The 23,171-nt window shown below is 48.2% G+C and overlaps 1 protein-coding gene across 1 annotated transcript in view; it reads right to left on the reverse strand.

The window, feature by feature from the left end:
- Nucleotides 1-1,420: 1,420 nt before the first annotated feature.
- The window catches only part of LOC311312079 (patatin-like phospholipase domain-containing protein 7), a 28,515-nt gene continuing 6,764 nt past the window's right edge, over nucleotides 1,421-23,171 (reverse strand). The window contains exons 16-36 of the mRNA XM_084441946.1: nucleotides 22,880-22,957; nucleotides 22,501-22,706; nucleotides 21,380-21,511; nucleotides 21,017-21,140; nucleotides 18,812-18,925; nucleotides 18,634-18,700; nucleotides 18,295-18,444; nucleotides 17,513-17,576; nucleotides 16,675-16,843; nucleotides 15,038-15,220; nucleotides 13,205-13,323; nucleotides 12,171-12,327; nucleotides 11,730-11,846; nucleotides 11,397-11,466; nucleotides 11,073-11,189; nucleotides 5,324-5,472; nucleotides 4,815-4,967; nucleotides 4,564-4,680; nucleotides 4,297-4,381; nucleotides 3,111-3,226; nucleotides 1,421-2,942 (exon numbers count right to left, since the gene is read on the reverse strand). Coding sequence (XP_084298072.1) covers nucleotides 2,751-2,942; nucleotides 3,111-3,226; nucleotides 4,297-4,381; nucleotides 4,564-4,680; nucleotides 4,815-4,967; nucleotides 5,324-5,472; nucleotides 11,073-11,189; nucleotides 11,397-11,466; nucleotides 11,730-11,846; nucleotides 12,171-12,327; nucleotides 13,205-13,323; nucleotides 15,038-15,220; nucleotides 16,675-16,843; nucleotides 17,513-17,576; nucleotides 18,295-18,444; nucleotides 18,634-18,700; nucleotides 18,812-18,925; nucleotides 21,017-21,140; nucleotides 21,380-21,511; nucleotides 22,501-22,706; nucleotides 22,880-22,957 — 2,679 coding nt within the window. The 3' untranslated portion in view covers nucleotides 1,421-2,750. The remainder of the gene's footprint in view (nucleotides 2,943-3,110; nucleotides 3,227-4,296; nucleotides 4,382-4,563; nucleotides 4,681-4,814; nucleotides 4,968-5,323; nucleotides 5,473-11,072; nucleotides 11,190-11,396; nucleotides 11,467-11,729; nucleotides 11,847-12,170; nucleotides 12,328-13,204; nucleotides 13,324-15,037; nucleotides 15,221-16,674; nucleotides 16,844-17,512; nucleotides 17,577-18,294; nucleotides 18,445-18,633; nucleotides 18,701-18,811; nucleotides 18,926-21,016; nucleotides 21,141-21,379; nucleotides 21,512-22,500; nucleotides 22,707-22,879; nucleotides 22,958-23,171) is intronic.

Consider the following 23,171-nt stretch of genomic DNA (forward strand, 5'->3'; position numbering starts at 1 on the left):
ATATGGCATGGTACTGCATGTTTGTACTATAATGTGAACCAAAAAAGAAATGGGATTTTAGTATTTTTGTCGACTGGAAACTGGAGATGTGCTACCGTGCCATATATTTCGGTCAGTTATATTTATCTGTGTGTATGTGAGCGTGTTATTGTGTGTGATTTTATATTTGTGCTCATGCATCAAAGAGGTATTTCAACACCTGGAGCAATAAGTGTGACCCACTTGCCTGTTTAAGTCATCTCTGTCCCAGTTTCAATGAGGGGGCACAGCAGGTGAAAAGGAATTAGATATGGATGGATTGCCTGGGGCTGAGAGAAAGAGAAGGATGAAAAGCATCCTATGGAAGAAAGGAGGTATAGCATGAGTTGCTATGATTCAGTAGACAAGACCTTCCATAAATCAACTCCAATTCCATGTTTATAGTTGGATCATCTCTCCTGCTGACCTCCTCGCCTGTTGACCTCTTTTGCTGACCTCCTCTCCTGTTGACATCTCTTGTTGACCATCTCTCCTGTTAACCACATCTCTTGTTGACCATATCTCCTGTTAACCACATCTCCAGCTGACCATCTCTCCTGATCCCTATTCCTCCTCATCCTTCCATCCCTCTCTCTAGAGTTGGTCAGCACTGGACGTCTCATTCACACACCTCTCCCTTCACCCTGCCCTCCACAGACACAAAACACACACCCACACTCTCTCCCTCCGACACTAGTTTTACACATTGATCAATCACCTCACATTCCTGTTCGTTCTCTCTCTGTGATGTTGATTTGATGTCTCCAGCACCAGCTCTCCTTTTCGTCTATATTCCCTCCCATCCTTTTCTCTCTCCCCTTTCTGACCCCAAAATCCCTCTGATGGGCGTGAATTATTTGGTCCACTGTCCCCAGGGAGGGTGGGAGAAAAACCTCATTAAGAGACATCAATAACACAGGATTAAACCAGCACCACTGTTACAGGTCTTAAACCTCTCCCTCCCTCAGACACGCGCGCACACACACACACACACTTTGGCCTGCAAACACACCAACCTGATTTCCGTCCTCGATGCTATAATGTCTTTGATGTTATACCCCCATCCCACACCCCCAGCCCCCCCCCCCTCACACTAGATGGCACAATGTCTCCACCTAAAGGAGAAAAATCCAGATCCAGGCTTGCATTTCTCTTACCTCATTGCAGGGTATTATACAACAGGCCATAGCAAAAGGTTACCTTTGTTTCATCTCTTGGTAATCCTGAGCTGCATCGAAGGCTGGGATGTACAGGCTAGCGAGAGATCAACCCCATAGCTCCACAGGCTCAAGATCACAGGTCACCAAAAGTGATTTATTATTAGTAAACTGTTACATTATCGAAACATGACATATCTGATACAAATAACATACACACAAACACAACTTGCGCCGTTTCACAAGATTGTTGGCAAACTGTAAAAAAAACATTCAGGTTCAACCGACGCCTGCGCGTGGTAGTCACCGTTCGAGGCACCATGGCACGGTCTGACTTGTTGTTCGGGGGGGGGGGGTTGTTACATTCACTGTGCATTTGCATACTTCAGGTAAAGCACTTTCATATGCGTCATCCAGTTTCCACTCACCAAAGGAATGAGCCTCATCTATTGTGCTGCCGGGGCACCACTCCACTCAGGCCAGGAAATTGGAAACTATTCAAAACTCTGAGTCAGGGCGAGCGTCAGCCAAACGGACAGTATCAATCAAACAATCGCTAGATAGAAATCACTGGGACGAGCTTAAACATGCCTACACGCTCAAATGTTCTGTATTCCAGTTGTCTACTGTAGGGCTACTGATCTCATATATTAGATATGTAGTATTGCTACTGCCTACATGTAAGGCCACTGGTACAAGCATTAGCTGGGTTCGAGGCACTGCTGCAATACCTGAGAGGCTCACACTGCAGTAGCTACCTAATCAGGTTATACAAATACTTGCATTGATAGGCTTAATGGTGCATGTTGTGTGTGTGTCCGTGTGTGTGTGTGTGAGAGAGAATAAACTAGTGCTAGAGGTAAGTGCTGATAAGTACAACATATTAGTCAAATCATTGGTTACACATGGGGCTGGGAAGATTGTCCAGCTGTCCAAGATTGCCTGTGCATAAATCCTACAGTAGCACACTCATCTGGAGCGTGTGTGTGTGTGTGTGTGTGTGTGTGTGTGAAAAAAGCTAGAGTTAAGTACTGCTACTGGATAACGAAATATTAATCAAATCATTGGTTATGCATTGGGGCTGGGGAGATTGTCCAGCTGTACAAGATTGCCCGTGCATAAATGCTAGCAAGCTCATCTGGAGACTGTGTGAGAGTGTGTGAGAGTGTGTGTGTGTGTGTGCGTGCTGCTGGTTGGGCTGTGTCTGTTTGATTCACACCAGATAAGATACGGAGTACACAGCAGAGACCCGGAGGAGAGAGGGGGCTTGGATGTGACGGCATGGCTGCCGCGCTCAGTCAGTGTGCACGTCTGAACCATAAACCACGCTGGCGCAACCATAAACCACGCTGACGCCTTCGACCGCTGGGACGACCTCACACTGCGCCGCGGTGATTCAGACCAGGTGGATTGCTATTGACCGTGTGTAAACCGACGTCATCTATCGCCCGAGTGTGTCTAGCAGTCGGGGAGAGAGAAGACGCACACAGGGGAGATATGCGTACAGGAAACGGGTTCAGGATGTGCCGTCTGTATGTGGGTCACAGCTCTGTCCGTGTGTCAGCGGGGCCGGCCTCAGGGGCTGGGAGGGGGCTGGTCTTCGCGTCCTGGTCCGCTGACACGGAACTTCCGGGCTCGGAGGGTGGGCGAGGCAGAGCTGGGGGGGCTGTGGTCAGGGGGCTGGGGGGAGCGGGGAGGGGACGGGGGTAGGAGGACGCCGTCGGGGGGCGGGGGGCGTGGCTCGCGGCGCATATCCAGCTCTTCATCCTGAGGAGGAGGATGGAGAACGTAAGCGATGTGAACAGGTTCGAGAGAGAGAGAGAGAACGAGAGATAGATGGAGAGAGAATAAGAAGAGAAAGTCATCTCTTTCTTTCTCTCTGTCCCAGTGAAAACAAAAACCCAGAAGTGCCCGGTAGTGGGGGCGTGTCCGCACCGTGTCAGCAGTCTCCTCCCCCTCTGTGTGCTCGCCGTACTGACCGCTCAGCTCAATGTCTGAGAGGGCGCTCTCCACCGCATCCTCCTCATAGTCTGTGTGGTAGTCAGACTCCTCTGAGAGACAGAACACATGGAGGGCAGAGGGAGAGAGAGAAGAGAGGGATGGGTGAGGGAGAGAGAAATTTGAGGGAGCACCAGAGTGAGTTAAGTGGTTGGGCAAAGGGGAAGAGTTATGGAGGAGGGGAACAGGAACAAACATAGAGAGAGAGAGAGAGAATGAGAGAGAGAGGGATAGAGAGAGGGAGGGGTCTGAGTTATAGGGACCATAGTCTCACATAGCCAGACCTATCTCAACACTTTGTTTGCGCCGTGCCAGCACTGGAGAAAGGTCTGGCCGGACTCATTACCATTCGGGAATAGAGGGCAAAAAACACTGCATTTCTTTCAACCAATCAAATTCAAATTCTCGGGGGAGCGGTTGCTAGAACATTGCAGCGACGGGCTGGGTTGTTGTAGCTGTTTCACGGAGTCTGGATTGAATCAAGGTGTCGGCCGAATCAGAATCATATTCGTTGCCACTGACTGGGCAGTAATAGACGAATGATGAGGCTTATTCCCAAAACCTTCATCCGTTCATCCGAGTCAGGCTACAGGAGCCGAAGTCACAGCGTCACACCGACACATTAATCATCATTTACCAAACCACCTCCTGTGCCGTGTAACAGATTCGCCTACTAATGGAGCCTGGCAGCATAAAAAAAACTTAGATCTTAGAAAGCCCAAACAATAGCACAAAAACACACACACAGGGAGAGGGGAGCAGAGGAGAAGACTCCCAGATTCGCCCGTGGCAGAGACGGAAGAGAGGCAGCGAGCCAACGCCAGAGGAAAGGGGGATGAGAGAGAGAGAGAGAGAGAGCGGGGGGGTGAGAGCCAGAAGAGCAGAGAGCGCAAACAAGCCCCGCATAAATATTCATCCCCTCCGGCGGTTGAGGGCCGCAGCGGGGCAGTTGGCTGTCCGACGGACGCCTCGCACAGCACACGCCGCTGTTCGGGCTCTCCGTAGAAAGTGGAGAGGAGACGGGGTGTGAGAGGGGAGGGGGATAGGGGGGGAGGGTCTGGTTCTGGTAGCCGGACAGCCGGGACCCAGAGCGCGGCCACGGGCCCGGCCGGAGGTCTCCTACCGTCCACTAGGGCGGGTTTGGCGGGCTCGATACGGGACACGATCTCGGCCAGGTCAGTGAAGGAGGTGTTGGGACAGGTCACCACCTGCAGGACAAGGGGGGGGGGGGGTTAACATTCAATACACACACACACACACATGCGCGCACTCTCTCTTTCGCTCTATCACACACACACACACACACACACACACACACACACACACACACACACACACACACACACACACACAGACACAGACACACACACACACGCCCTCCCAGTCTCACGTTGTTGCTCTGTGTGTTGTGGAACTCCTCCTGATGCCGGTCCTTCAGCATCTTCTCCACCACTCCGCTACGGCTCCACACGTCAAACACCGTCTTCCCATGCTGGTAGCCCACCTCCTGCACACACACACACGCACGCACGCACACACAGGGCAGAAGAAAGTGAGCTTGTGAAGGGGAGACAAAAGGGAGAGCGAGAGACGGACACGGGCGGCCGGGTGCGGAGACTTGAGGCGGGCGGGGCGACTCACGGCGATCTCGTCAAACTTGCCGAACTCCAGCGTGCGGTATCTGTCTATGGGCGGCCGGATGTACTCGCAGTAGTCGCTGCTCTTGACCGACTCCAGCTGCCTGACGCAGCACACGTAGGCCAGCCGCGTCTGGATCTCCGCCATGTTCAGCACCTGGGCGGCAGAGGGCAGAGGTCAAAGCGCCTACAGTACCAGCGGAGGGCGAGATAACACCTGTGCCGACAAGACTGGCCCTTTGCAGTCACCGCAGTCTCAATACTGCGGCCCTCTGTAAAGTCCACAAGTACCTGTTGCTAGAGACACAAATAGTTTTTATAGCTAATAAAAACCTTCAATAACCTTTAATTAAAAATTATCTTTTCCACAGTGACACTGTGTTCACACGTACGCACGCACGCACTCACTCACTCACTCACTCTCGTAACTAGTAAAGATACTAACCCTAATGATGTGTTCACACTCTACAGACTAACAGTCCTCCTCCCTCCTCCCATCCCTCCCTCCCTCACCTTGACTTTCTCTGCCAGAGGGTTGAGGCGTTTCCACAGCAGCCACCAGCCCGACAGCGCGTCGCCGTAGTTGGTGAGGTTGGTCTCGTCCTGGCTGCCCACGTCGATGGCGATCACAACCTTGGCCCCCATGGAGCGCGCCACGTCCGCTAGGAGAAGAGGGGAGTGGGTGTCAGGACATGATCTGGACGCCACGCTCTGGTGGATCACATCAGCATGAAGCTGTCATTCCCCCCAGTACGCTGCCAGGAAGGAGGTAATGCCCCCCCCCCCCCTTATAGGGTCATCCAAGTCCTTTGGCTCTCAATGTGTTGATTATAATCAATAAAACCCAGAGTAACGCAGAGAAAAACTGGTATTACATTACATTATAGTCATATAGCGGACACTTTTAACCAAATGTAAATGCAAATATTAAAGTACTGCAACTGCATAAATAGTCATACAAGTCATACAACATTTTGCATGGAGTATCCTGAAACATAGGGGAAACTAGCAAAATAAGATTCTGGGGCCTGTTGCCTTTCTATTTTGAAATATCACCCTTAACATACCCAAAAAGGCAAAAGAAAATATGTCTGTCCACTTGACAAATTCTCATCAAAAGTGATTATTTTCAAGCACTTTATTGTGCATGTTACTGCCTCACATTTTCAATCACTACCCTTCCAAATGGGAGTGAGCATGTTTCTTGCATCTAACAATACGTTAATATGTACTGCCATGCTATCTGAAGTGAAGAACATGAAAAGTGAATACTATAGAAGGAAAGGCTTTTGAATGGTATTTAATTTAAATACCATATATTATGCTTGTCTAGATGATCAATACACTCATGTAGATGATCAATACATTCATGTAGTGTACAGTCATCACTAGTTATCAAGAAGCCAACCATCAATAGAGAAGAATAAACTTTATTAACCTACAGATAAACACTAAATAAAGCCAAAAGGAGAAACTACAACACAGTTCAATCATAAAACAGAACACATTTTTAGTTCTTAGATCTCTTTGCTGCTTATCTATGCTGTAGTCCGGCCACAAATCATATGTCTTCATGTTTTTTTGCAAAACGTATTAGAAAATGAATGGAAGAGTATGTTATCTCCTACAGAGAGGGGTCTGGGTTGTTGCATGTCCAGGTCTCATATCCATGTCTAACCCTGCGGGTGAGTATAGTGGTTATGTGTGAGTGCTTAAAGTTCCCTTCCCTTTACTACTCCTTTAAGTGTTTATGTATCCTTACAAAATTGAATTGAATTGAATTTATTCTTTGAGTGCAAAATCACACCGAGGTGCTTCAATGCACTTTACAACAAAATGAATAACAACACTGAAATGAACAGACAAGAACATGGACAGACAGACAAATGTGAAAACGACAAGCAATATACCGTGCAGGCATCAAAGTGGTGACATAGAACAATATAAACAATAAATTGTGCAATATAATATATAAATAGAACACTATAAACATTGAATCGTGCAATAACAGCTTGAGCCATTGAGGTAGTTATTGAAGCCCCCCCTGCCATACGATCATAAAGATCAATTTGTAGGGGCAAAGTATTGTGTAAAGAGATGAGTTTTAAGTCTGGTTTTTGAACAATTGAATGGTTGTAGCATTTCTGACACTGAGTGGAAGCTGGTTCCAGAGGAAGGGAGCACGGCAAGTGCTTGGCAAGGAGAGTAAGGGGTGATAAAGTCTGAAAGATATGAAGGGGCCTGACCATGTAGAGATTTATAGAAAACAGTAGGACCTTGAAATTAGATCTAGCTTGGATAGGTAACCAGTGAAGTGACACCCTGAACCAGGGTGATGTGATCAAATTTTTTGGTACGAGTGAGGATTCTGGCAGCAGTTTTTTGAACAAGTTGTAACTTTTTAGTAGTGTATATGGGTAGGCCAGAAAAAAGGACATTACAATAATCAAGTCTGGATGAGACGAACGCATGAATCAGGGTTTCGGCATCAGCAGTGGTTATCATCGAACGGATCTTGGAAATTTCACGGAGGTGAAAGAAGGCCGTTTTGGAGATATCTTGAATGTGAGCATTTGAGGATAGACTGGAGTCAAGGAGGATGCCCATGTTTTTAACCATAGTGCTAGGGGTAATTCTGCAATCATTTAAGGTGAGATTGAGGTCTGCATGACAAGGGAGTTTGTTCTTGGGGCCAACAACAAGCAGCTTAGTTTTATTTGGGTTACGTTTTAGGAAGTTGTGGGACATCCAACTTGTGACAGCGTGTATACAGGATTCTAGATGAATGATTTGTGAATGGTCATCGGGAGTGAGCGGTATGTCAATTTGAGTGTCGCCTGCATAACAATGAAATGGAATACCATAGCGACGGAGAATGGATCCAAGAGGAAGCATGTATAATGAGAAAAGCAGCGGGCCAAGAACCGATCCCTGTGGAACGCCAAAGTTTACTGTAGAGTGAACAAAGAGCTTTTATATGAGACACACTGAGTTCTGTTAGTTAAGTAAGAGGTGAACCTAGATAGTGCAGAATCGCTGATGCTGAGGTGGGTTGATAGACGGTTTAACAGGATGGAGTGATCGACTGTGTCGAAAGCTGAACTGAGATCAAAATCAAATCATAACTACACAGACTATCATAAAGTAAAATGATTATGCTGAAACATCCTGGTCAACACGGTGGATTAAAGGACAATGCTCGTTTTTGACAACCTGGACCTTATTTACGACATATTATAAGACGTTTGACTCACCGAGATCCCTTTGGTGTAGTTCGGAGGCATGTAGAAGAAATTTAAAATCCAGCACGAGCCAGTATATCCATGTAATGGCGGTGGTCGGAGCACTTAGAATGCAGTTTCTAAAAATCTATTTTCTGCCGCGAAACGGTTGTTTTCATCAATCTGTCTTTATGAATCGCTAATTGTGCTTACATAGAGCATAGGCCTGTTGTGGTTTTTCACATGCCTCTGTAATATGATCTTTAGAAACGTCTTTCGAAACAAAATAGCTTCCTCACTTGCTCCAGCACGCATGCGCACAGCGCGCAATCGTTGCTCCAGCACGCTGTGCGCATGCGTGCACTAGCATCAACCTATGCTACCCGCGGTATCAGCCGGGATACCAGCAGTATCAAGGCTAGTAGCTGCATCAAACCAGCTGGGGAATAATGGCAGCAGGCCAGTCAGGTGTAGTAGTTGTTCTGTTGTTTTACACATTGCACAACCGGTAAATGTTAATGCACTACAACAATCTCGTAACATGTGCTTGAATACAATTGATAACTGTAACAATTAAAGGATAAGGACACTGAATTTCATGTTTAGCCCTATTCCTGGCTTCCCTGGCATGTATCCGACTAGTACAGGTTAAAATATTTCTGTTTGGTGCAGTACAGAAATCGAGAGTTTAACATGTTTTTGAATGATTTTTCACGGTGCCCACCCACATCCATTGTATGACCTAAACGGTGATAGAGCAATTATCAACTTTCTCAAAAGTGCTAGTTTTGATCTGAACCATTGTATATGATCATAAGTAACCTTAAAACAGGGCTAAACATGATTTTTCCCTTTACTACTCCTTTAAGCACTCACACATAACCACTATACTCACCCGCAGGGTTGGGCCTGTGTATGAGAGCTGAACATGCAGCAACCCAGACCCCTCTCTGTAAGAGATAACATACTCTTCCGTTCATTTTCTAATACGTTTTGCAACAAAAGATACATATTTCATAGCAATTTGAAAAAGGAAAAAGGGAATATGATTTGTGGCCAGACTGCAGCATAGATAAGCAGCAAAGAGATCTAAGAACAAAAATGAATTATTTTCATGTTCTTCACTTCAGATAGCATAGCAGTACATATTAATGTATTGTTAGATGCATGAAACATGCTTACTCCCATTTGGAAGGGTAGTGATTGAAAATTCAGTTTTCTCCGATTTGAGGTAGGCCTACAGTGAAGACCTTTGGCCACAGGAAGTGTAATCTTCTAGATAGAAAGCCATCTAGAAGAGCTCATATCTATAGCTCATATCCATAAACTTGGGATGTTTTGTTTATACAAGTGAGGCAGTGACATGTACAATAAAGTGTTTGAAAATAATCACTTCTGATGAGAATTTGTCAAGCGGACAGACTTTTTTTTGTCTTTTTGGGTAGGGTGATATTTGAAAATAGAAAGGCAGCAAGCCCGAGAATCTTATTTTGCTAGTTCCCCCTGTTTTGGGATACTCCATGCAAAATGTCATACTTGTATGACTATTTATGCAGTTGCAGTACCTTCATATTTACTATTATTTTATATATTACCACCGCACGGTCCATTCCTGGTCATGGGGCGGTGGCTTGAGTACCTCAGTGACCCGGAGAGCTATGCCAGCAGGTGCGCAAGCACCTCGCAGGGTTAACCAAGCTGGACAGGTCAAGGGGTACAGGCGAGACAAAATTGGACCACCTCACCCCAGAGGTTAAAAGGGTTCGCGTAGGGCCGACACCACTACCTAGAAAAATAAGTTACAGAAGCATCAACGACGACAACTCAAAACCAACACGGCTGGGGAGAGGAAGGGCCTCCACAAAGGAGGTATATGACGCAGCATAGTCAAAGCCGAAAGGAAGCTGCAAGGCCGACTCCCCTTCTAACCCCCAGGACAACCACTAAAATTGCCACATGGAACATCGGGACGATGTTCGAATCAGGTAAGACAGTCCAGGTAGCACAGGAGATGAGAAACTACAACATCTCTCTTCTGGGACGGTGCGAGACGAGGTGGATACAAGCAGGGCAGCTGAGACTAACATCGGGGGAGATGGTGCTCTACTCCGGTCTCACAGAAGAGGGTGCCCCACACACAGAAGGTGTGGCCCGGATGCTGGCTCCGGAGGCAAGGCGCTCTCTCATAGGCTGGGAACCGGTGAACCCACCAATCATCGCCGCCAAATTCGCCACCGAGAGGGACAACATCAAACTGATCCTAAGTGGGGATGGATTGGCCGCACCTTGAGGAAACCGGCAGCTACTATCACATGCCAGGCCCTGACCTGGCACCCCCAGGGGAAGCGGAAGAGAGGACGGCCCGAAAACAGCTGGAGACGGGACACTGAGGCAGAGCTCAAGAGACATGGAACCAGCTGGGGGGAGGAAGAAAATATAGCCCTAAGCCGCGCTCGTTGGAGAAGAGTCATCGATGGCCTATGTTCCACTGGGAGTGACGGGCCTAAGTAAAGAAGTAAGTAAGTACCTTAATATTTGCATTTAAATCATTTCACCAGAAACATTTCCCCCAAAGGTTTTCTTTTGGCCCGAGACCAAATGGCCCTGAGTTGGGAGTGCTTGTTATCAACTTGTGACCTGAGGGGTGGACCTGGCTCCCAGCCTATGTCTAACAGCCCAGCCTAATGCTGAAGTAAAAGTGCAAGAACAGCCAAGTACAAATACAATAGATGATAAGAGGGTCAGGGTAGTACTTCTTGAAAAGGTGAGTTTTCAGCCTGTGGCGAAAGATGGGCAGCAACTCTGCTGTCCTGACGTCAGCGGGCAGTTCGTTCCACCACAGCAGGGCCAGGACAGAAAGAAGCCGTAACCGGGTCCATCGACCACTAGGGCCTCGGAATGGGGCAACCAATCGCCTCGAGGCTGAGGCAGCATGGTGTGAAGTTCATTGTGATCAAGTGAGAGGGTTTAGGGGGGTAAAGACTCCTCTCCCCGAGTGTGTGCGCGTGTGTGTGTGTCTGTGTATGTGGACATCTAGAGACCTGGCAGGTTGTTGATGTAGCCTCCGTCCATCAGCAGGTGTCCATCTTTGGGGTCACAGAGCGGGGGGAGATACCCAGACAGAGACATGCTGGCGCGCACATACCTCCACAGAGACCCTGAGAGAGGGAGAGAGGAGGAGAGAGACCAGCTCCTATAACTGAGAGTTGAATGCAGGACATAAGACAACAGAGGGAGAGAGAGAGAGAGAGAGAGAGAGAGAGAGAAAGAGAGAGAGAGGGAGAGAGAGAGGAGGGACAAGAGAGAGAAAGAACAGCAGAGAGAGAGAGAGATAGAAGAGAGAAAGCGAAGAAGGGGACAGGTACCGTCGGTGTGGACTCTCATGGTGGAGGCGGTGATGTCAGTGGTGATGTTGAAGTAAGGGATCCACAGGTCCTGTAAGGACCAGGGGGTCACATTAACAAGACCACTCATCATGGTCAGAACACACGCAGCACACAGAATCTGACTGCCCTCCGCCGACAGGCACACCCATAAAACCACTCATGAGTGTCAAACCCTGTAAACAAGTCATCATCATAGAGTACTCAACGGGACCTCTGACGCTAAATCATGACCAGGCAGCCGACAGTACCATCTCTTATGAACACACTCATCCTGATTAAACACCATCAGTCTCCGGTGCCGGCCTCTCTCACCTCGATCTGCTTGCCCTTGAAGACGTTGCTGATGCTGGAGTTGAAGGCGGCGCCAGAGAACATGGAGGTGATGGGGTAAGTCAGGTCTAGAACCTTCTTAAACACCGACGTCATCCCCTACGGGGACGCACACAGTCGGGGGGCGGCGGGTCAAACACACGACAGGACTGAGAGCGAGGCCTCGCTTGAATACTCTTGAAATGCATTCCCCTCTCCTCACCAGGTACCTGGATTAGTAATATCTGTACAGAGTGGCGCCTGTACAGGCGTGTCAGATCAAAAATTCTAAAACATTCCGTCACTCCAACACTTCCTGAAAGCTGAGAAACTGCGCTTTCTAGTAATATGGGGAAAATCTAATTAATATTCAAAATGTTGGCACTAAAAGGGTTAAAAAGAGGAGTAGAGGTTCTAGATCTGGCATGGTGGATGGTGTCTCACCATGGCCCACTCTCTGGCCCTCATCCTCATGCGGCTGTGGCTGCGGTCCTCGGCGTAGAGCCCCCCCATCAGGGAGCCGATGGAAGTGCCCCCCACCAGGTCCACAGGGATGCCCGCCTCGCTGAGGGCATGCAGGATACCCACCTGGGAACAGCCCCTGGGGAGGAGGGGGAGGATAGAGAGAGAGCGAGAGAGAATGAGAAAGAGAGAGAATGGGTGACAGAGAGGGAGAGAGAGATACAGAAAGAAAGAGAGAAAGAGAGAAAGAAAGAAAGAGAGAAAGAAAGAGAGAAAGAAAGAGAAAGAAAGAGAGAAAGAGAGAAAGAGAGAAAGAGAGAAAGAAAGAAAGAAAGAAAGAAAGAAAGAAAGAAAGAAAGAAAGAAAGAAAGAAAAAGAGACAGATAATGTGAACTGAATTGCAGTGAGAGGAATGTGAATGTGATGAAGTTCCGACAATCATCATCATAATCTGAAATGAGGACTAGGGACTAGTCCCGGAGGACTGCTCTCAAACGAGCTTCCTGTAGCCACACCTCTCAGCACAACCTCTGTACCGGACAGGCTCACCCATTTTTCGGCTGGAACGTCACGTTTCTGAGTGTCACAACAGCACCAGCCACAGTCTCGAGAGACGATCAACAGGACAACACAGTTTACTTATGGAAGCACGTAGCAGAACCACAAGTGGGTTAGAAGAGACAGACGCGAGAGGAACCAACCTTCAGCCATTCTGAACAAAGCTACACAAAACAACAGACGGAAAGAGGGAGAAGAGGAGAGACAAATGAGAAGACAAAATGAAAAAGGGTGGAACAGGTAGAAAAGTGAAGACAGTAGTTGTGTGCGAGGGGTAACAAGTATTTAGGACAGGCATTGGGAGGACAGACCTGAACGCGACATCTACACTACGCTGTTTGACAGAGAGGACCCCAAGCCCTAATCCATGGCTACTAGACACTAGAAGGATGACTTGGTGTTCAGGGTACAGCTGTGATGTCAGCGACCCTACCGTGAGTTCAGAGGTTTAAGGTTACCTGGCCCCTCCCCCGCCCAGGATGAGGGCGATGGCGTTTCCGGTCAGGACGCGGGCCAGACGGGAGAAGTCGGAGTGACGGTCCGCCGGCTTCTGGAACACCCGCTGGTACATCTCTCTCTGGAGGGGAGGAGGGAGGGATGGAGGGAGGGAACGGAGGGGAGGCAAACAGGAGGAGAGGATGGGTCTAATGGGTTATTTAACTCCATAAGTATAGCCTATAGGTTCCTGAAACTGGCATGACCACCGCGCACGGGACAGTATTTATACCACCTGGGCCTGGGTGTAACTGCTTCTAGTAGCACCACTAGGAAGACCAGAGAAAAGGGCATTAGTCGAGTCTGGAAGATACAAATGCACGTACACATGCTGACGATGGTGCCTACCTATGGGTCAGAGGCCCTACCTGATGGATTACCTCAGAGCTATTGTCCATTCCTTTAACTGGCAGCATTAATACACTTTATCACCAAATTATGCATATGTTGTCTAATTTCACCAGTCCTTCACCGACAGTGTCACCTTTAGCCTACGTTTGCTGTCACTTTGCTTTGTCAGAATAAAGTGATGTTGTCCAAAATGTTGACGTTTTGGCTACTCACTTTCCACTCTCTGATTGTTGAGTAAGACAATGTATAGTGAACGATTCAATTTAATTGCATTTGGCCAACACACAGTAGTTTCAACAGTATCAACATAAATATACCATACAAAAAACACAAATTATAGGCCTTATTTTTCATCTCATGTCTTTTTTTGTTAAGGCCTAGGCTACCTTTTATGAACGGAGCATTATGAATGTAAATCAGTTTAATGTGCCGTCTTATTAACATGTATATTGTAAATATAGGGGTCTCAATACACCTGTCCCCAGGCCACAAATCAAATTGCTGCAAATGTCTAATTTCGACATGTGTGGGCCTATAGTGTGGGCCACTTTCAGATTGTCGAGTAAGACGATGTATGAACGATTCGATTTAAATTTAACCAACAGTATCAACATATAGTATAGAACGAAAAAAATATACAAGGCCTACTTGTCATCTCGTGTGTAGCCTATTTTCGTTCTAGTAGGCCTACCTTTCAAGAACATGTAAAGTATAATCGGAACCTTTTAAACTATGTCTAGTTTAATGCCGTTTATGATGGAGAAAATGGGGATATAGGGGATAGCCTAAATTTTAATTTCCATTATCTTCCGCGGTAAATACAAATGATTAGACTTCTGTATGTAGCCTACGGATATGGAGCTGAATGCACAAGACCAGATCTGAAATAAGGTAAACATACCGTACAAGTGCTTCCCTCTAACAGCTGAACATACAAGTATAGCCTAACAACAGGGGATAACCTACAATTTAATTTTCACTATCAATCAATCAATCAAAGCTTTATTTGCATTTCATACCCAGAGGCAACACAATGCGCTTTACAGAGAACAAGGGAGGTACTATCTTCCACGGTAAATACAAATTATTAGACTATGTAGCCTACGGATATGGACCCGAAAGCTTATCAAAAACGGTAACAACATAGGTCAACAACTGAGATCATCCACACGACTCGGGAGAGCGGATCTAAAAAGGTAAACATCGCACACACTTCTAACAACTGAACCAACAAGCAACAACATAGCAGATAGTTTATCTTCCAACGCGCGGCTGGAATTGCATTCCTTGGCGAGTGAAAACGAGTGCACTCTGGGGTCCTCCACATCCGGATATCAGTCTGCACCGGAGGCCACGCGCACTTGCGACGCTCCGCCGTAATGAGGTTTAAGCCCTAAGAGCATGACACGGTGTGTGTGTGAGAGTGTGTGTGTGTGTGTGTGTACCAGTTTGGGCAGGCTCCTCTTGGAGAAGACCCTGCGCGGGCAGGACAGGTGCAGGTGTCTGGAGATCCAGCTCCTCATGTTCAGCCAGTCCACCGTCCCCTTGGGCGGGGGGCCGTCCTCCCTGTGCAGCAGGACCAGCTGCTTCTGGGCCCGCACCGCGCTGCTCTCCAGCATCCGCTCCAGCTGGAAGAGGGGTCACACGCCAGGCAGGGAAGGTCAAGGTCAAGGTTAGATGACAAGGTCCTTTGACGGCTCGTCCGCCTTCATCCTCGTTTAATGCACTTTTCTTGCTTTGTCAACAGAATTAACACGTGTCCAGGGCTGCACCCTCCTGTCCACCCCACAGAATGACGCTTCCCTCCACAGTAAAAGCATGATAGCCTACAACTCCTCGTCTAGTTAAAAGCCATACAATGGCTACCACTTTGTGGTGGCGATGTGGCGTTTCTCTCCCTCCCAGAGTGCTTAGCAAGGAAAAAACAGTCAGCAAGGTCACACTTGTAACCACCAAAACACAGACCACTACTGTTGTCTACAACAGTAGTCAATAGGCCATTCACCTCATGCCCACAGTGTCTGAGAGAGAGAGAGAGAGAGAGAGAGAGAGAGAGGGAGAGAGAGAGAGAGAGAGAGAAAAAGAGAGAGAGGGGGCAGTAGATATAATCCCCCAGAGCTATGACTCATTTTGTGCTTGATGGCAAATATCGATCCACCTCTCCATTTCTGTCATGAGATCCGTTTTAGAGTGTACACATTCTTTTTCTCAGGCCTTTTTCAGGGGAGGCAATTACTTTCCCCATCAGGTTGACTTACACCCCCCTCTCCTCCTCTCCCTCTCCAACACTCTCTCTCTTTTTACCATTCTCCCTCCTCATTTCCTTTTCTCTCCTTCTCACTCTCTCCTTCTCACTCTTCTTCTCTCTTCCTCCCTCCCTTCCTTCCTTCCTTCCCTCCCTCCCTCCCCAATCTCGCAGGTTCAAACAGCCTCCATGCCGTTCATACCGGTCCAGACCATTAAGCTGGTTCAAGCCCGGAGCAAAGCCATGATTACAGGACCTAATGTTCCGAGCTGACCTTAATCCCACATCAAACACCGTGAGGCACCCTGCTCCGCCAGGCCCCACGCCAGTACTGTAGCACCATGTCCGCAGCGCCACCGGGGCCCCGCCCTGCCCCGGCCTGGCTGGGTACACACACAGTCACGCACCACCTTACCCCAGCTACCGCCAACCTCTGAGCTTCGACTACCTCTGCAGAGGTAAATATACATTATATCTGTCTGCGCGGACGAAGATGCCATTCTGAGCCATTCTCAAACATGGTGGCTATTGTCAGTATCGTGTTATGCGATAGTGGTGGCATAGTCTCTCTCCAGACCCAAATATAACGTTGAATCGCTGCGCTCCACATACTGTGCCACTTCAGTGCCCAAGTTGATTTTCTGACATAGTTAGCATAGCTCATATAGTGCATCAGCGAAAGAACTCTCATGGGTCTGGCGTTGAGACTAGCGGTGGCATAACCCAGACAGCCACTGTTCACCTGCATTCTCAAGAGTTGTGTCGGATTCATCCCTCCCCCTTTCACCTCCCCCCTCCTCTCTCTCTTCCTCCCCATGCCCCCCCCCATCCCCTCACCTCCCCCACGGTGGGCTCCTGCTCCCCCAGGCCCACGATGATGATGCAGTCGGCCTGGCGGATGCAGCGCTGCGTCCAGGGGGTCAGCGTGGAGTCCGTCTGGTAGAGCACGATGCGGTGGATGTCCTCCTGCTGGCCCAGCCAGCTGGACAGACGGTACTCATGCACACTGGGACGGGGTGATGCAGAGAGAGAATGAGACGAGACAGCCAGGGGGATGGACAGACACGCAGACGGACGGGGAGAGAGGACGGTGAGGCAGACAGCCAGGGAGATGGACAGACACGCAGGCAGGGAGAGAGGACTGTGAGACGGACAGTGACACAAACAGGACGAGACAACAGACAAAGGCTGTATTCCAAAGCGTAGGGCTGAAGTGAATATAATCGCCATATTGAAGGGCATTCCAATCCAAAGTGTGCAAAAGAACGCCCATATCTCGACATGGGAAGGTCACAGAGACGCAGGGTTTGTACTAGCATAAATCTCTCGACCTAACGAATGCAGCAATACCAAACGTCCTGTTCGCATGCACGCACGTGCTCATGCACAGAGCCACGAAATGCATTCATGTGCGGAAGTCTGTGCTCTCTGAGCACCATTTATAGTTCTGTATATTTTCCTTGTGCAAAAAAAAAAGTAAAAAAAAAAAAAAAAAGTAAAAAAAAAAAAACTATCAATACTGTACCGTGGAAAATCGATACAGTATTGCGGAAATGAACATTGTGATGTATTGCTGTATCGATTGCACAGCCCTAATTTGGAATACAGCCAAAGACATAGTTTCATCATCAATTTCATTGTGACCTGATCTGCATTCTTATCGGCCATTGCCTACTTGTCTAAAGCGGTTGCTCCAAGGCGCTGTTGGATCGTGTCACTGGTCATCAGGAGAGTGGGGCCTGTCGTGAGAGAGAATCAGTCATTACACACACACACACACACACACACACACACACACACACACACACACACACACACACACACACACACACACACACACACACACACACACACACACACACACTCTCTCTCACAATGGGGTGTAGAGGAGAGGAGGGGGCCTCAGCCTATTATATCTATCCAAGGTCATTAAGTATCAAGATCAATCATTCAGGCTCCAGCAACGAGCTCCAGCGACAGGTTAAATGATAGGGCTGGGCATCCAGGCATATAAACACCACGCCTCCAGCCTATCCATATAGAGAGAGATCTGTGGCTGCTCAGCACTCTAGACAGGCCTGAAACTAAACGGTAATGTGATGAAGAGAGCAGCGTGCCCCTGCAGTGGAAGCAGTAGATAAGCACTGCATTAGGGCTGCAACAAACGACTTTTCAATAGTCGAGTAGTCACCGATTATTGAAACGATTGTTTGACTATTTTGTCCTGCTGAGTGAACTCTGAACGCTATTGCAAAATGCGCATGTGCGACTCGGACTATCCAGACGACAATAACGACAATTACATTTGTTGGCGACTATTTGTATTGTCGATTAGTCATCGATTAATCGACTAATCGTTGCAGCCCTACACTGCATGTGCTCTGTGAGAGTTGAAGCATATGTGTATTATATCCTCTGTGAGTGTGCATTTATGAGTGTGTGTGTGTGTGTGTTTACCGATGGCGATGAGTGCGTGCTGAAGCTCCAGGGTGAAGGCAGTGAGGGGGACCTCCTCGGACACAGGCAGTACAGTGACAGTGGACAGGTTGGAGGCCGGGTTCCCTACGTCCCACTTACTGCTTGGGGTGTGCAGGGCCAGGCTACGGGCTGGAGGACACACACACACATACAAGTACAAAGGGTTAGATCACATGTACACACACACACGCTCGTACGCACGTGGCGGATGACCAGGTGTACGTACGTACACACGCACACATGCATGCACACACACATTCATACATACACACACACACATACATGCACGCATGCAAACACACACACACACATACACACCTGTGAGAGGACCATTGACTTGCTGAAGAATCTTCTGGCCAAGAAGGTGGATCAACCTGGTGACCACCTGAAATAAATAAAACACCTTTTTGTATGTTTGTATACTTGAAAGCATATTGAACTTTTGTGTGTGTGTGTGTGTCTGTGTGTGTCGGAGAGAGTGTGTGTGTGTGTGTACCTGAGGGAACTTCCGCTTGATGGAGCTGAGCGCCCCTTCAGGTAGTTTGGCCAGCTCAGAGTCTCGTACAGCGTGCACCGTGGTCGCTCTGTTCTGATGGGTCAAGGCCTCCACCTGGGCGGGCACACAATAGAGAACCCCAGGGTCCGATTGGTCAAAGGCACTGTCAATCAATCATCCTTCGGACACCTCAGATCAAATGTTCTGATACAAAAGTGGAAAGGAAAACCTCACGTCTGATTTGTTTTTTCAGTGAGAGGGAATACTGTACTTTCACCCTGGCCTTACTACAAGAACAATGGTCCTCATTCCTGAACGCAGTTAAAAAGAAGTTAAGAAGAAATTTCTTCTTAACTCCACTTACGAAGTTCCCGGGACAATTTTGGCATTCCTGAATGGTTTCTTATCTGGGATTTGTTCTTATCTAAGAACAGGATTTAAGAACGCAGAAATGCAGTGGTAGGTAGGCCAGATTGGAGTGCACCCGTTCGCAAGGGCTGAATTTATGGGAAATCCGAGGTGACTGCATTCACATCAATTCTACAGACATCCTAGGCTTGAAATAATAATCATAATCATTAATACGAGTAATTTCCAATTACGTTTCACATTTATAGTCATGATTCTACAAGGCATTGTGGTGTCCTAAAATAAATAAAAGCTCTCCACAAATACTGCAAATGGCAGTGAATTAATAAATAAGCACTAAACTCAGTCGCTACAATCAGACTCAGCACAACAGCACCTTATATTCCATAGTCGTCAAAATGGACACATCTACATTCTGTAAATAAACATGTAAATATCCATAGCTTAAATATATCATATGGTCCTACATAATATAGATATAGGGCCTATCAATATCCACAAGTAGCCTACTAATGCATTTAACTAAAGTGTACAATTAAATCTGCTCTCAGCACATCCCATCCCTTTCATGTAGGCTATATATTTTGCATTTTGTATTAAAAGTCCATATACTGTCTCGTTTTCTATTGTTATTTTGTATTGTTTTTTTCCCCCTTGCTTAAGCTTAGTGTGCACGTTGTAAGAGCCAGCGGAGAAACATCTCACTGCTCATTTTACTGGTTTGTTGCTTGACAAATAAAACGTCGAATTTGCACGTGAACTTGAACATCAATCAACTTTTTCCGCGCTGTCTGGGGATTCTATGTGCACACGACCCTGTAGTAAGGAGCTGGCGGGGAATTTATGTATGCAAATTCAGGTGTACGAGAACGCGCATTCAACTTAAGAAGGGGAGCACAGCTGAGAACACTTTGGCGGTTTAGGAACACATTTCCACCCATTCATGAATCCGGTGGGGATCTTTCTTAGGGTTGGTCTCACGAAGTTCGTAAGAAGACATTTAAGAAGACACTTAAGAAAATGTTCAGGAATGAGGTCCAATGTTCTCCAAACACTGGGAACTGAAGTTTCTCCCGGGCGTCTATTTCGGATAGCGGTGGAGCTAGCTGGTGCTAGCTCTGAGCCCCTGAGGTTCCTCCCGGGTGTCTATTTCTGGAGCTAGCTGGTGACCTTTTCTATCAAAGCAGTGGATCTCTAATAAGCTACTGCTGACGCACACACGCCAGCTAATTCTGTCTCCTAGCGCCTGTCTCCTAGCGCCTGTCTCCTAGCGCCAGCCTCCCTGATGAGCAGATCGCTACCTGTCCCTGCAGATGCCATCGCTGCGACTACCTTCTCCCGGCCCGTAACCATGGCATCGGCTGGGCTCCGGGTATTATTGGCGGCGTGGGCGGCGCCGCGGGGGATACGCCAGCCTATCGGATGGCGACGTGGCAGATGGCCAGGTGGCGGTCGGTGTCAACGGAGAAGGTAACAGAGTTTAACAGACTGTATCCTTTGTCATCTCACTGGGACAATCAGACAGTTGTCTAGACCGACCCCCCCCCGCTCCCACACACGCACGCACGCACACACACACGCACACACACCTCTAAGATATGACTAGGAAGAGTCCAGAGATGGGGCTTAAATATGATCCTGCAGATGTAGTGAGCTCTGATAAAAATACCCTTTGCTTTCGTCGACAGGACTCGACGATTCTTGAACAGCGTGACTTTTTTTCGTTTGTTCCACTGACGGCTTCTGAGCCTCCACATCTACCACAACCACACAGAGGTCTGAGAGAGGAGCCGACTAATCATTAACAGCAGAAGACATTTGACCTTCAACCCTTACCACCCCTATGAGGTCACCGCGGCCGTATTCTCCAGTCAACTCCTTCTTGCCATCCTCCTTCATGATGACGGAACGCAGGCGGCCGCTCAGGACGATGAAGGTGCTGTCCGACTTATCCCCCTGTCTGGACGAGGACGACGCAACCACAACGTTACCACAATGTTACCACAACGTTGACCCGCTCGCAAACAAGAGCCAGGAGCCCAAATCGTCTGTATGGGTCACATAGTGATTTAATGACGTTCCCTACTATCGTGTTTATGGCAAGGAACTGACCGCTTACTGCTGGGGTTCAAGTCTTCAATAGGGAATACCCCGTGTGTGTGTGTGTGTGTGTGTGTGTGTGTGTGTGTGTGTGCGTACCTGTAGACGGCCCTGCCGGCCTCCACTGCCATCCAGTCCAGGGCGAAGTCGATCTGCCGGACGAAGGAGGACATCCTGCGCACGACCGTGTGAGCAACGTTCAGCACCACCGTGGGCTCCACACGCATGATCCTGAGGGGGGAACACACACACACACACACACGCACACACACGCACACATACACACACACACACGCACACACACACGCACGCACACGCACACACACACACGCACACACATCGTAATTTGAACAGATTCAAAAAATCCTTCGTTCCCCTGTCCATAAAACTTCTGAACGAAGTGAAATAACTACACTGTTCATATGACTGTACTTATTCCTGCTGCTGTATTATACACTTTTTATTTATTGTATGTCTCTGTCTGTTTTGATGTTAAATGTTTGGCTGGCAGCGCGGGGAGGTAGCCCAAGCAAAATCTCTGTAAAGACAATAAAGTGTTACTTGACTTGACACACGCACACACACGTGTGCACACGCACGCACGCACACACACACACTCATACACACACACGCATGCGCACGCACAGACGCACACTCATAAACGCACACTCACAGAGGATATAATACTATTATGCTTCAACTCTCACTGAGCACATGCAGTGCTTATCCACTGCTTCCACTGCAGGGGCACGCTGCCATCTTCATCACATTAGCGTTTAGTTTCAGGGCTGTCTAGAGTGCACGCCATGGATGTATTAATAGAACTGGATACAGCCACTCCATTCACTGACCGCTATCAAAAGTGAAGGCCTATTGAACCGCGCCATCTTGGCAAATTCTGCGCCATCTTGGCAAATTTGACGTCGTTTGACGTATGTCAGGTGACTTTTGTACTTGCGCAGTTGCGAGTAGGCCAGAATAGCACAACTGCGCAGGTACAAAAGTCACCGGTCATACGTGAAACGACGCGGAATTTGCCAAGATGGCGCGGTTCAATAGACCTTCACTTTTGAGTTCGAACCCTGGGGGCTTGGTGCACGCACACACACACACACAAAACTTAACTGCATGAAAAAAGCTGAAAGAACATACTGTATCCAGTACAAGCATGTGTGTGTGTGTGTGTAAGTGTGTATGAGTGTGTTCGCGAGTGGACTGACTCGTAGAAGTGCGTCTTGGAGATGGACAGGAAGCTGCAGTCTTTGTGAGCCCGGACGGTGAAGATGAGGGGCTCTCCGGTCAGGACGGCCAGCTGACCCACCAGCTCCCCGGGGTGGGTCAGGAACAGACACGTGTCCTCCTCGCGGTCGATCATCCGCTGGTACACATGCAGCACGCCCGAGATCACGAACTGGATACTCACCTCCTGCAGAACACACATGCACGCACGCACACACAAACACACGCGCACACACACACACACACACACACACACACACAGGGACAAAGCCTTGAGATGGGGTGCAAAACAAACCTGGCGTGAGAGATAAACCGTTTCCATGACGAAAAAAGCCAAATAAAACATTTTTGTGGTCTGACCTGGTCGCCTTGGCGAGCCACCACCGACCCCGCCTTCACCTGGTGTAGGGTGACCCTGCCCTCCAACAGACTGGGGTCCTGGCGCACCCGCGCACGCACACATGCACACGCACGCACACACACGCGCGCACACACACGCACACACACACACAGACAGACAGACAGACGAGCACAGAAACAGAGTCAGAGAAAGGGACAGAAAAGAATCAGTGAGAGTACAATTCTTCATTCAAGCTATACAATCTCCAATAAAAATCACACCCTCTAAGATCAGAACTGATATGGGTACCCA

This window comes from Borostomias antarcticus (genome assembly GCF_949987555.1).
Source record: "Borostomias antarcticus genome assembly, chromosome: 8".
Classification (NCBI taxonomy): Eukaryota; Metazoa; Chordata; class Actinopteri; order Stomiiformes; family Stomiidae; genus Borostomias; species Borostomias antarcticus.